Source organism: Sorex araneus, chromosome X, assembly GCF_027595985.1.
Source record: "Sorex araneus isolate mSorAra2 chromosome X, mSorAra2.pri, whole genome shotgun sequence".
NCBI classification, from domain to species: domain Eukaryota; kingdom Metazoa; phylum Chordata; class Mammalia; order Eulipotyphla; family Soricidae; genus Sorex; species Sorex araneus.
The window spans coordinates 172055470-172069461 of NC_073313.1; the positions used below are offsets into that span (position 1 = coordinate 172055470).

Genomic DNA, 13992 nt, shown 5'->3' on the forward strand with positions numbered 1-13992 from the left:
TCAGAGCCAGAAGTAAATCCTGAGCACAGCTGTATGTACTTCCCCACCAAAAAAAAAAAAAAAAAAAAAAGGAGGGGGGATTAAAGGGGAATAGATTAGACACTTTCCTAAGGATACATATAGATCACAAACAAGTACATTAAATGTTGGAAGGGTGTGAAAAGAAAGGCATTTGTATAATGTTGAGAGGAATACAAATTGGTGTATTCATTATGAAAGCAGTACGGAGTTCCCTCAAACTATTAGAATAGGGCCAGGAGAGAGTACAGTGGCCAAAGGTTAAAAAAAGAAAAGCAAAAGAAAAATCAAATTTAGATCAGAATTAGAAAATAACATTTAACTATTAAGAGAAATGTCTTCGACAAAATATTCAAACTTCTTTACTAATCTATGTGAGAAGACTTCAGATTCATTTAATTCTAGATCACTAAAATGTTTTGGGATGGTTCAGCAGTCAAAAAAATCTGTGTGGTAGGTATGAAGCTGTGTGTTGTATTTCTAGTGCCACCCACTTGCACCAACCCAGTGTAATTCCAGTAGCTCTGCTCCTGTTACAATAGCATATGCCATCATCACAAATCAAGACATTGCTCAATGGGTCCAGGGCATATAACATAAGCAGGAAGCTCAGGTTTGATCCTGACAATGCGCGGTCCAGAGTGACTCCCAAGCAGCAAGTCAGGAGCAGCAGGCCCTGAGCAATGCTCGGTGTATCCCAAAAAACAAAGGGAGGGAAAGGGAAAGACATGTGACCTCTGTGGCCAAAATTTTTTTTCTTTTGCTTTTTGGGTTACTCCTGGCGGTGCTTGGGGGACCATATGGGATGCTGAGACTCAAACCCAGGTCGACTGTGGCCAAAAATCTGACCCCTGGAGAGCACACGGTGAAAACCAAATGCTCAGCATACATTACAGAGTGCATGCAAGCACCACAACTGAATGTGATTCTTGGAAGCACTGAAACCAGATGTGTGCCTCTCCCTGACAATCACACCAAGCTTGTGAGACTTCAGAGGTCACTGCAAGAAAAGCAAAGGGAAGGGAAAAAAGGAATAAACAAACAATTTGTAAGAATCCATAGGCCCAAAAGAGGGGGTGAGGAGGAGAGAGAATAGGGAGAGGAAGAGGGGGAGAGAATAGGAGAGCAAGCAAGAGAGAGCGAGAGAGAGGGAGGGGGGAGAGAGGAGAGAAAGAGAGAAAGAGAGCAAGAGTGAGGGCGAGCAAGCGAGAGCGAGAGCACGAGAGAGCGATGGGGGGAAGGGGGAGAGACAGCGAGAGCAAGAGAGGGGGGGGGGGAAGAGTGGAAAGAAAAGTTCCTGCCACAGAGGCAAGTGGGGTGGTGTGAAATGTATACTGGTGAAGGGACAGGTATTGAAATAAATGACTGAAACCCAATCAGAAAACAACTTTGTAACTGTATCTCACTAAGAATCAATAGAAGAAATCTTACCTGAACAATATTGTCTATATTACTAAATTCCACACACTTCTGTCCTCTCTGGTGATCACAGTAGTATTTATTCTGTTTCCATTGTGGGGGTGAGTGGGCACGGGACTGTGGGTTGTTTGGTACATTTAGTTGCATCATCACCATTCCTCCACCAGGTGGCAAAGGTGGCATGGCTGGAAAGCAGAATAAAGATGGCACAAATTGGCACACTCTAGCAATTAACTGGTATCTTCTTAACAGTAAGATAGTGGCAATATTCTACATCTCTGAACAAAATTTTATTACTATATATGCATCCAAATTTTAGTCATCATGCTTTATGCTCTAAGTATTTGTATTTAAAATTGAGACTGACGCAGCAGATTTGGACATCTCACTTATCCTAAAACAATAGGACTTTAAATTACTCAGTAAGTCCTATTCCTTCCTATTATTTAGGAGACACTTGTGCAATAAGATATGATCTATTAAAGAGCTTAATTTGAAAAATAATTAATACGCAAACCAGCATTCTAAATACAGAAAAGTATTTTTTTTATAAATACAGAAAAGTATTTTTTATGAATGAATATTCTACAGAAGTTTTGAAAAAGACAATTAAAAATTATCTATGAATCAATGTCATGCAAAAAAAATTCTGGATGTGAGAATCAGAACAATTTTAATACTGTGAAATGTAGTATCTTGGGAAATTATTAAACCACTTTTTTTTTTTTTAGTATTCCTTTTTTTTTTTATTTTATTTTTATTTTATTATTTTTTTTTTAATTTTTTTAAAATTTATGTATTTTTAATTAGAGAATCACCGTGAGGGTACAGTTACAGATTTATACACTTTTGTGCTTATACTTCCCTCATACAAAGTTTGGGAACCCATCCCTTCACCAGTGCCCATTCTCCACCACCCGTAAACCCAGTGTCCCTCCCACCCTCCCCAATCCCATCTCCCCCCCACCCCACCCTGCCACTGTGGCAAGGCATTCCCTTCTGTTTTCTCTCTCTAATTAGCTGTTGTAAACCACTTTTTTTTTTTTATCTCATTCAAAAAGGGGGGTGAGAAAGACTTCTACAGCAGACTTCAAAGACTTGAGATGATCAAATGTACATTCAAAAAAAATTTGCCAATTATATAGCAGAGTTATGTATCTTATTTCTCCTGTGTGCTGCAGCATTACTAGCATTAGGTATACGCATGCTGCCTGCCTTGTTCTGTATGCAGCAAGGAAGGAGCCCTGTGAACAGCCTATCAGGAACACAGTCTGCTCTGCAATAACCATAGTTGCAGTTTTCAGAAGTTACATGCCAAAAACCAGGAGAATAATCTATGTTGTTATAACAATGGATTGTAGGACATTATAGAAATAGAGAAACACAATGGAAACAACACACTAAGGACTTGGGAAGACTTTGTGGAGGAAGTGATCTCTTTGAGTCAAACTATAAAACTGAAGCAGAATTTTGGCAGAGGATGGTGAACAGAGAGTCCAGGAGGAGGGAAAAAGGTATAAACATATGTTTGGAATAAAAAACATAGTATATTACATTCTGTAAAAAAAAAGTATGGGATTTGAGCATATAAAAAAGTATAAAAAGGAGGTTCAAATGCTAGGGAACAGAGATGGAGACTACGTATAAGCTTTTTTTGCAGAGGAATGACAATGAAACTTCATTTTCAGGACAGTCATATTTGAAAATGCATGCATGTCTGCTTGTGTGTGATATAGAGAAGTAAGGGAAGTGGGGGAAATATGAAATATGAACTTTTTTTTTGAATGATGACTGAAAATAAGAAAGGAAAATTACTGCCACAAATCAGCAGTATAACATACCCAGGGGTATTTTATACGTGTATATGGTCTAGTGTTAGCAGAAATGAGATTTGGGAGGTATTTTGGGGGTGCTGGCAAAAAGAAATAGTTGAAGTCTAGGAGTGGGCTGCTGGATTATCCAGGAAAAGTTTGAGGAGAGTGTTTAGAAAACTACCCCACAGGTATCAATATATAAAGAAAGGAAAGGAAAGAGAGTCTGAGAAAATAAAAAACAAACTAATAGTATAGGAATAGTAGCAACAGAAGACAAAGAGTGGACTGAAGGTGTCAAACCTGCTATCACAAGGGACCCCTAAATACCCAGAGCATATCTCAGCACATAAGCTGAAAACCTTTTCCTAGAAATGCCTAAGAAATTTAATTATCTCTTAAATGGAAAAAAAAAAGCCCAGTATCTTTTTTTTTTCTAATTTTCTATTCATACCTGGACACTGGTGGCTCTGCAGCTGCTGGGAACTGCATGGAGAAGTAGTTCGAGAAAACTGTACTTGCTCTGATCCTGGATGTTGCAAGTAACCTACTGATGAGCTATGAGGGGGAAAAAAAGAAACACAAAGAAAAAGCACAATGATATGGGTATGACTGTCAAAATTTCATGCATTCCATGAATAAATGAAACTGCTTTTCAAATTGGTTAGTAGCTAAATATACAAGTTAAACAGAACTTCTCTCTGTTACAAAGCTTGACTTTCTAGGGCCACAGAGACATCTCAATGAGACGAGCACATGTGTTGTTTGTGGGAGGCCTGGACTCTCTGGAACTGAAAGGTTCTCCCTAGCACCACAGGTAGCGACCCCTGAGCACTGAGCCAAGTAGGCCCTGAGCACCCCTGAGCATTTGTGGGTTTGGTCTCAAAAACAAAGAGAAATTCCTCCTTTCACATGCAAGGTAAGCACTTTATCTCCTACACTATCTCTGGGCCCCCAGTAATACTTACTTTTTACTTTTTAATCCCACAAAAATAACTCCTAATTCCATTACTTTTCTATTTTACAACTCATTCTAAATGATTCAAATGATTATTAAAAAATTAAAAATAACTTAACAAGATAAAAAGGTTATTTATTTGGCTCTCACTAGCTATATTTTAGAAAAGAATGTGCAGGGTTGTGGGAAATGGCTTGAAAGCCTGGAGTACATGCTTTGATCCCTGCCCCCATCCATCCAAATGGCAAAGATAGAAGAGAATGTGCAGTTTGACAATGATACAACTCAGGAAAAATATCTAACTGCTTAAGAATTACATTATTGGGGAGGGGGGAACAAAACTAAATGGTGTTATGTCAAACTAAAAAGCTGCACAGTAAAACAAAAGACCACTAAATAGGAGGAAATATTTGCTTTTCTCACATTTGATAAAGGACTAGAATCTAATATATTTTATTAGGATATCACAATCTCAATAATTAGAAAACATACAATCCAAACCAAAAAATGGGAAGAAGTGTTGAACAATTATTTTACTAAAGAAGACAGAGGGCTGCTGTGAAAAAAAGTAAAAAAAAAAAAGTCATCACTTTTATCAAAGAAATGCCAATCTAAGTGGCAAGAGACACCACTTCAACATAGAGAATTACTGTATCTAAGGAAGTAGAAATAAGTGCTGGTGGGGTATGGAGACAAAGGAATCCGTATTCACAATTGGTGGAATAAAAATTAGTCCAAATCCAGTGGAAAACAACATGTAAATTTTATTTATTTATATTTTTTTGCTTTTTGGGTCACACCCAGCAATGCACAGGGGTTACTCCTGGCTCATGCACTCAGGAATCACTCCTGATGGTACTTGGGGGACCATATGGGATGCTGGGAATCGAACTCGGGTCTGCCGCGTGCAAGGCAAACACCCTACCCGCTGTGCTATTGCTCCAGCCCCCCCAACATGTAAATTTTATTAAAAAATAATTCTGCTATATGACCCAGGAATTCTACTCCTAGTTCTTTATCCAAATAATATAAAAACTAAAAAAACAACCAACCTCCTCCCCGCAAACACAGGCACACCGATGCTCATTGCAGAGCTATTTACAATAGCTAACATAAGAAATTAACCCATGTATCCTATGACAGAAGAGTGAATAAAGATTAGGTTTACATACATAGTAATTCTACTCAGATCTAAGATGGAAATAAAATTGGGGGTGGTTTTTTGAGCACATCTAGTGGTGGTCAGGGAACATACATGATGCCAGGGACTGAACTGGGGCGGAGAGCATGCAAGGCAAGCACATTATCTTGTGTACTACCTCTCAGGCCCTCTTCTTTTCAAGTATGTGTGAGATCTGGGTCACACTTGGGGGTGCTAGTGCTACTCCTGACTAAGAGCTTAAGAATGTCTCCCAGTGGCACTCAAAAATGATGGGGGCAAATTGCTGGGGGCAAATCCTGGGGCTCCTATAAGCAAAACATGCAGACTATTGAGCTGTCTCTCATAATCTAGGAAAAGGTGAAATCTTCCCTTCTGCAACAATATAGATGACTAGAAAAGGTCATGCTAAGTAAAATAAGTCAGAAGGAAAAAGACAAATGGGATGATCTCACTTATGTGGGATATTAAAAAAAAAAACACAGCAAGAAGATACGAAATGAACACAATGGACTCACACTAAGGTTAAGACGGGATGAAGAATAGAAATCAAAGGGGAAGACCCAGTGGAGAGGATCCAATAAACTGGTGGAGGGATATAGTGTGGTGATGGGTGTGGTGTAGTGACATATATTATGAAGTGTGAAATTGCATCCCCAAAACATAGTCTTATAAGTCAATGTTACAACAACAACAAATCTGCTTTTTGGAGGATAAAACGATTCAAAAGAAAATGACTCTCACTTTAAACACTAACAAAATAATAAGGTTGTTAAACCATTTTTTGTTATTTTTGAAGTTGGTCTTCTAGATTCAAACTAATTATTTGTCGTCTGCTTAAATCCAATGTTAGCGTGATTCTAATAATTTTTACTAAGAATTCTCAAGTAATTAGAAACCTTATTTTTTGTAAAATTCTATCAATTACCAGTCTTTTTTCTTGACTTTCTGGGTCTGGAGATGCAGCTTAGTGGTAAAATGTACATTTTGCATGTAGAGGCTTATGGTTTGAATCTGAGCAATTCCAGAGTTAATAAACAAACTTTTGGGGGCATATTATTTCCTAGTCTAGCTTTAACAAATTTGTGAACCTGTATGTAATACAACTGCATAAAATTAGTACCTGAGGATCTGGAGAGGTAGTCTAGGAGGTAAGGTGCTTGCAGGCATGTGGCTGACCCATGCCTTATCCCCTGATATGGTTCCACAAACCCCTCTGGGATGACTCCTGAGCAGAGCGAAGACTAGCGCCTGAGCACTGTGGGGCGTGGCCCCCAAATCCAACCCCTCCATCCAGACCCCTACCCCCCAAATTAGTTTATTAGATCAAACAGCTGAATTAAGAGATAATACAGGGGGGCTGGAGTGATAGCATAGCGGGTAGGGCGTTTGCCTTGCACGCAGCCGACCCGGGTTCAAATCCCAGCATCCCATATGGTCCCCTGAGCACTGCCAGGAGTAATTCCTGAGTGCAGAGCCAGGAGTAACCCCTGTGCATCGCCAGGTGTGACCCAAAAACCAAAAAAAAAAAAAAAAAAAAGAGATAATACAGGGAGATGTATTAAACAATAACACAAAAATACAATCATGAAAGTTGAGAATAATACTTTCTGAAATTGATATTTTAATTGGAATGCATTTCAAGAGTATTAGTTACCTGTGGAAATAATACAACTTAAGATATGGCTTGCAAATGAGCTTGCTACTGACGAAAACAAAGTTTCACTAGGTGTGGAAGAATTTTTAAGTTTTGTTCTAACTGGGATAAATGTTCTCTGGGCCCATTCAGTGCCATTCTAATCCTGATATTATGTGATATATTCTGAAGACTTATTCAAGTTGTGGGTCTGGGAGACACTCACTGGCTAAGCATCTGCTTGCAACTGTAAGGCTGTGAATTCAATCCCCTGTGCTATTTGCATGACTGCACAGGATCCTGGCCAATTTGACTGTGTGATCCCTGATGCCACAATCAATGTCTGGCTCTATCAGAGCTGGGTATGTGTAAGCCTCATAACACCTGGGGCTACAGATAGTACAGCTGATAGGGCGCTTGCCTTGCACATGGCCGACCTGGGTTCGATTCCTGATATCCCATATGGTTCCCTGAGCCTACCAGAAGAGATTCCAGAGTGCAGTCAGGAGCAAGCCCAGAGGACCTCCAGGTGTGGCCCTGAAATGAAAAACCGCATCTTACCCCCATACCCCAAAAAAGGGGCCGGAGTGATAGTACAGAAGGCAGAGTGCCTGTCTTGCACCTGGCCAACCTGGCTTCTGTCAATGGCATCCCATATGGTCCCCCAAGCCCCAGCAGGAGTGATTTCTGAGTGTAGAACCAGGAGTAACTCCTGAGCACTGCTGGGTGTGGACCCCAAACAAAATAAAAAAATAAGAGTTTAACTCCCAGTGAGCATGTGTGCAGGCACTGCAATGGGAATATATAAGGGTTTTTTTTCCTTCTGGTTTTTGGGCCACACCTGACAGGGAGATATGAGAATAGAACTCATGTTGGTTGTGTGCAAAGCAAGCAGCCTACGTACTGTACTATCACTGCTCAGGTCCTGCAATGAAAATATATGACCAGAGAGACAGTACCCTGTCTTTAAATACCTATGAATAGCTGTCTAAGTGTGTTAAAATGTAATTTGGCTTTCTGCCTCTTGAAACCTGATAACTTGTTGCCAAAGAGAGTTAAGCAGGTGTACTCCACTTAATAAAGTTATTTGGTAGACAAGTGCTGTGTTCCCAATATTATACTGGTTACAATATAACATAATATTGTAACCAATATAACTTATTTGGGGACTAGAGTGGTCTGAGTATCATACATTACATTTTTCAGAGTTAAGCAGTTAATATAGAACACTTAAAAATTCATTGGCCCTGATGTCTGAGTCAAGATGTGTGACAGCTAAACAAATTGTACAATTTAAGCCAAACTTTTAATCAGTTCGTTAAAAAAAAAAAAAAAAGGAGTTTAATTTTCTCAAGCGTTATTTTCAAGTTCCCAGGATGTTTTTCTGTTAGCCTTTTCTTATTAGTACCATGCAATTAGTTTTACTGAAATTGATGTTATTTTCTATTTTTGGGAGCATTTTGGGACACACCTCACTGTGCTCTGTGCTTACTCTGGCTCTAGCTCCGGGCCCACTCCTGGCTGAACTTGGAAAACTATATATATATGGTGTGTGTATGCGGTATCTATCTATCTATCTATCTATCTATCTATCTATCTATCTATCTATCTATCTATCTATCTATGGTAAACTTCCAGAGATAGGATTACTGAATTAAAAGAAAAAAAGTAGTTCTGTGCTTTGTTAAATACTGTCACACAGTTTTATCGGAAAACATGTTTCATGTGCTAGTAATTAGAATGGTTGCCTTTATATGCTGCCAACTATTTAATCCTTTTCCTTTGGTAAAAGCTGTGTAAATTTTAACTTCCTTACAACTTTGTAACACTACTCTCCTAAATCTCTTCTTTCTAGTTTTCTTGTTAACATAAAACATGTAAAAAAACCAATTTTTATGTGAATCCTTGGGATTGGTCTCGAGAGGCAGGCTGGAAATGTGTATGGGGGCAGATATATACTTTGTGTGCATAAAACTTTGTATGTATAAGGCCTTGGGTTGGCTGTTGGCAACAAAAGTGTGAAAAAAAGAAAGGCACTTTCTTCTGAACATATTTTCCTTTCCCATCACTGTCACTGTTTGCTCATCGATTTACTCAAATGGGCACCAGTAATGTCTCCACTGTGAGACTTGTTACTGTTTTTGGCATATCTAATACTCCACGGGGAGCTTGCCAGGCTCCAATGTGTGGGCGGGATACTCTCGGTAGCTTGCCAGGCTCTCCGATAGGGGCGGAGGAATAGAACCAGAGTCCACCGTGTGCAAGGAAAATGCCCTACTGGCTGTGGTATCACTCCAGCCCTCCTTTCCCATATACTTCTGAAATACAGAACTCTCCTTTCATGAAAGCAATTCTCTTCAAAAGTTATTTCTATTTATCGTCTCTAATTCTTCTCCCATTCTTTTGTCTTTTTTTCTCCCAAATTCACTATTATTAAGTTTAATATTACCTACCTACCTATCCATCTGTCTATGTACTTAGTTCAAAGAATTATAATTCAAAAAGAATTATAAACTAAGAAAAAAGAATTATAAGCTAATTATAAACTAAGAAAAAACCCCATGCAACTCCATTCATATACAAAACAATATTGGGTTGGTCACATAGCTTAGCAGAACACTTGTCTTGTGTGTCACACTGGCAACAATAAAAATAAAACTTTAATTCTTAGATTATCTGTGTCCTGAAGAAATATCCCCCCCTCCAAAGAAAAGGGGCAAATAATTAAAATTCTTGGACGGTCACTGAATTTAAAAACAATTTGGAAAAGCTGAACTTGTGAGGAAGAAAGAAAGCTGTAGAAAAAAGTCAGGAAAGATGAAGAGAGCAATTCTATTCCCTTATTTTTTTTTTGGGGGGGGTGAGGTGAGTGGGGGTGCAGGCTTGGTGTTGATCAAACCTAGGGGCGCACACATACAAACCAAAGATGTTCAACCACTGCGCAATAGCCTGGGCTTCTTTATCTTAAGAAATACTTTAAGAGGCTAGAAAGTTAGTGCACATGCTTTGCTTCACATGTGTCAACCCAGGTTCAATGCCAGGCACCACATGGCCCTCCAAGCATCATTTGATGCAACCCTAGAGGCCCTCAAGCACCACGGGGTGTGGTACCGGAAGTCCCCAAGTACCTCCCAGTGACCCTGGTAATATATGGCACTGCAGGCCTGAGCAGCATTGCTGGGAGCGGCTCTAAGGCCCTCTGAGCACTGCTTAGAAGGTCCTCTCCCCAAAAGAAATTAAAAGAAATATTTCAAGAAATGTTTTTTTAGTGTCTGCCCTAGACATATTTTTTCACACTGTGTTTTATTATCTAAAAATTTCCTCAGTTTTCTTGTATCTTTCAAATAAAGTACTACTTCTTGTGGAATATAGCTTTGATTTTTTTTTTCTTTTTTGGGAAGGGGGGGAAATCACCTGGCCGTGCTCAGGGATGTTCTTTGTTTAAATGCTTAGAAACCATGTGGTGCAAAGGGATGGAATCCTATGTACTCAAAACATGTGCTCCAGCCTGTTAGACTATGTCTCCAGTCACTCTCTAACCTCACTCTTGACCTGTGAGATTTCATACGCTCTGTAACATTAAAATTTCTATAATTTTTTTTCAATTTGAAGGCAGCTGTGTTTTAATGGAAGATCATACAAATATGGTAGGTACTTTAGATCATTCTAATAAGTGAGTCGTTCTGGTCTTGATGCCAGCATCTCTATCTTTTATCAGAAAATGGTGGTCTATTTCTTTAATCCACCTCACCTCATGGAGAAAATAATATGAAGAGCTAGAGAAATTTGGATGCCTCTATGAAACATTTCCCAATAGTATAGATCTCATGTGTCAGACCCTGAATGTTAATGGTGGCATATTTACTAAGAGATGGAGCAATCAATGCATTATCTGTTAAGGAAATTAGCTGCATGTGGATTTGACAATAACCGTGCACGTGGAGCAATTCATTTACTGACTCAAACTGACTTCTCACTATTCACCCTTACAGGAAAAATTCTGATATGCTGTGGAAAGAAATTCAAACATGCTAAATGAAGAGTAGTACAATTAATCATTCATAAAAAATTCCATAGATATGCTCCATTCTGGAGTTCCCAAAGTTTACTGAGTGTCTAATTTTCCTTTATAGAAAAGTACTTCCCCATACAGGACTTTATGGAAGAACAGGACATTTCTCTTTCTTACCTCTCTCCTATTACCTAAATAAACCCACATCATTACATAAACCCTCGAAAAATGCAGAAAACATTCCCAATCTCTCTACCTGAATACTAAAATACAAACTCCTTTCACAAACACAAAATTTTCATATATCTACTGAAAAATAGTAAGAATATTAAAATGATACATATCCTGGATTCTAAATGGTAATAATTTTGGTGAACAGTAATTGCCTTGCAGAAAGAGCAATGATAAGTCAGACTTTTAATATTTTACTTCATGTGCTCTTTTGCAGGGATAAATTTTTAAACAAGACCTTATGAATAATGCAATAAAAACACAGAAAATAGAATGTTTAAAACATGATTCCTAACAAGGTTCATTATTGTGTGAATTGAAAAATTACTTGAGTGAAGTGCATTAGAATTTAGAAGCTGTTGAGATTACAATTGATTTGCATTTTAACTTTTTTGCAATCTTTTACATTTCTCATTACAACTGTCATTTTTATTTTTATACAATGACTATCACAGGTACAACCAAAAAGACTAAAACAAATTAAATCAGGACACTTTTCAATCTTGAGCCACATTTGGCTGTGCTTAGGACTTACTCCTGCCTCTGAGCTCAGGGATTCTGGTAAAGTTTGAGATGTCGGGGCTGGAGTGATAGCACGGCGGGTAGGGCGTCTGCCTTACATGCGGTTGACCCGGATTTGATTCCCTGAATCCCATATGGTCTCCTGAGCATTGCCAGGGGTAATTCCTGAGTGCAGAGCCAAGGAGTAACCCCTGAGCATCACTGGGTGTGACCCAAAAAGAAAAAAAACAAACCCCTCACTAAGAGACTGAGGGAGAGTTACAAATAGAACAGTTTATGTATAAAGAGATTTTTGCATAAACTAGTAGTATTCTCCCCCTTCCTTACATATACTTAAATTTTTAATCTCAAGCATTTCTAGTATCACTCATTTTTGATGAGTGTGCAAAAAAAAATTTAATAGCTATAGCATTTTTTCTTTCCAGTACAACTTTGTTAATAGATCTTAATTTACTAATGAATTTTGTTGATAAATACATGCTTAAACCCAGTAAAATGCTGTTATATGCAATGGATATGAATGTTCTAAAAATATAACATTTTAGCACTGAAAGTAATCTTTTTTATCTTTTATTTTCCTGGATAGGTGCAAACTTCCACTTTAAATAACAATCAAGGTGAGACTTCATCAAAAGATATGGCTCACCACAGCTCACCACTAAGACTTTGTTAATAATTATATTAAAGATGGTCACGATTAAAAACAAAAAAAACCCTGAAAAAGCAAAACTATTAGCAGAAATGAGACAGACCAAGTCAGGTTCCATAAGCAGGGGCAAAGAGGATGCAATAGGAATACAAAATTAAGCAAAAGCAGACTGGGAAAGAAAGGTGGTGGAAAAATGTAAAAGCAGGTTTTCTTTTTTATTATTTCACAAAGATTTCGTGAAGCATTTTCAGAGTTCTGAAAATAAAGCTTACAGCCTCTTTAAGTTTTACTAGCTCTTTGAAATTACAAATCAAAAACAGTACAGTCTCCATTTGAATTTCAAAACAAAAAAAAACGGGAAAACAAAAGGTTAAATAGGAGGAAAAAAATATCAGAATGAGACCATTTTGAATATTCCTCTTTTTTTAAAATTTTATTTATTTATTTTGCTTTATGGGTCACACCTGGCAATGCACAGGCGTTACTCCTGGCTCCACACTAAGGAATCACCCCTGGCAGTGCTCAGAGGACCATATGGGATGCTGGGAATCGAACCAGGTTCGGCCGCATGCAAGGCAAATGTCCTACCCGCTGTACTATTGCTCCAGCCCCTATCCAAATACAAAGTTGATAACTGAGAGGTTGAGTTGAAAGTAAAAGTAATAATTCACATTCTACTTTTTTTACATAGGGGAGTGTCTGTAAGAAAATGAGGTTACAATACAACCTAAGACATTCATTTTTTCTAAACAATATCTTACTTAGCGTTCTTAAAGACATTTCATCTATCATCTGGAAATGGGAGAGAAAGTCTCTATAATCCCATTTAGAAGAACCTAAGAGTTATCTGGGTCATATCTATAGTTTACAATTTCACATATACTTTCCACCCATCAAATTAATATGTCACTTATAAAGTTTTATTTTAAAACACTGGTTCTTCAATGAAAATTTACTAGCAAACAGTAAAGGATATTGTAAGTCCCTTACAAATGTATAAAATACTGGCTTACAGCTACCTGTCATAAGTTAAATATACAGATAAAACAAGGTTAATGGGGGCTGATTAGTGCAGGTCAGCTAACTTGTGTTGACTGAAAAATACCCGGAGGGTTTAAATAGGTTTAAATAATGATATTCAGGTTAAGAGCAGGCTCAGATCTACAAAATGAGAATGTAGAAGTCAAGAAGTAAGCAACTTTTCATACTGTCAAGATTAAGAATTACTGGTAGATGATAAACTGTAATCATCTAGATTACAGGGCTAGAAATCAAGAAGCAAGTATTCAGGTATCCAGGTTAAATCCAAGGTAAACCTTCCCACGGTTTAGTGACTGTATGTAAAACAAAAACAAATGCATAGTTTAAAAACACATTCTTACACTTTTTAGACCGTTACTGTGCATGGGGCTGGAGTGATAGTATAGCAGGTAGGGCATTTGCTGTGTCTGCCAGGACTAATTCCTGAGTGCAGAGCTAGCAGTAAGCCTTGAGCACCATCGTGTGTGGCCCAAAACCCAACAAAAACCGAAAAAGACACCATGCAGACAAGAAAGATTCTAGAAATGCAAAAACTT

The 13992-nt window shown here is 38.2% G+C and overlaps 1 protein-coding gene across 17 annotated transcripts in view; it reads right to left on the bottom strand.

Moving 5' to 3' along the window:
• R3HDM1 (R3H domain containing 1) overlaps nucleotides 1–13992 on the bottom strand; it is a 152711-nt gene that overhangs the window by 12172 nt on the left and 126547 nt on the right. For all 17 annotated transcript variants that reach the window (XR_008627257.1, XM_055120637.1, XM_055120634.1 and 14 more), the window contains 2 exons: nucleotides 3703–3806; nucleotides 1450–1622 (listed from right to left, as the gene is read on the bottom strand). Coding sequence is in view for 16 of the 17 variants with exons in the window: in XM_055120637.1 (XP_054976612.1) it covers nucleotides 1450–1622; nucleotides 3703–3806 (277 nt within the window). In the remaining variant the exon portion in view is untranslated. The remainder of the gene's footprint in view (nucleotides 1–1449; nucleotides 1623–3702; nucleotides 3807–13992) is intronic.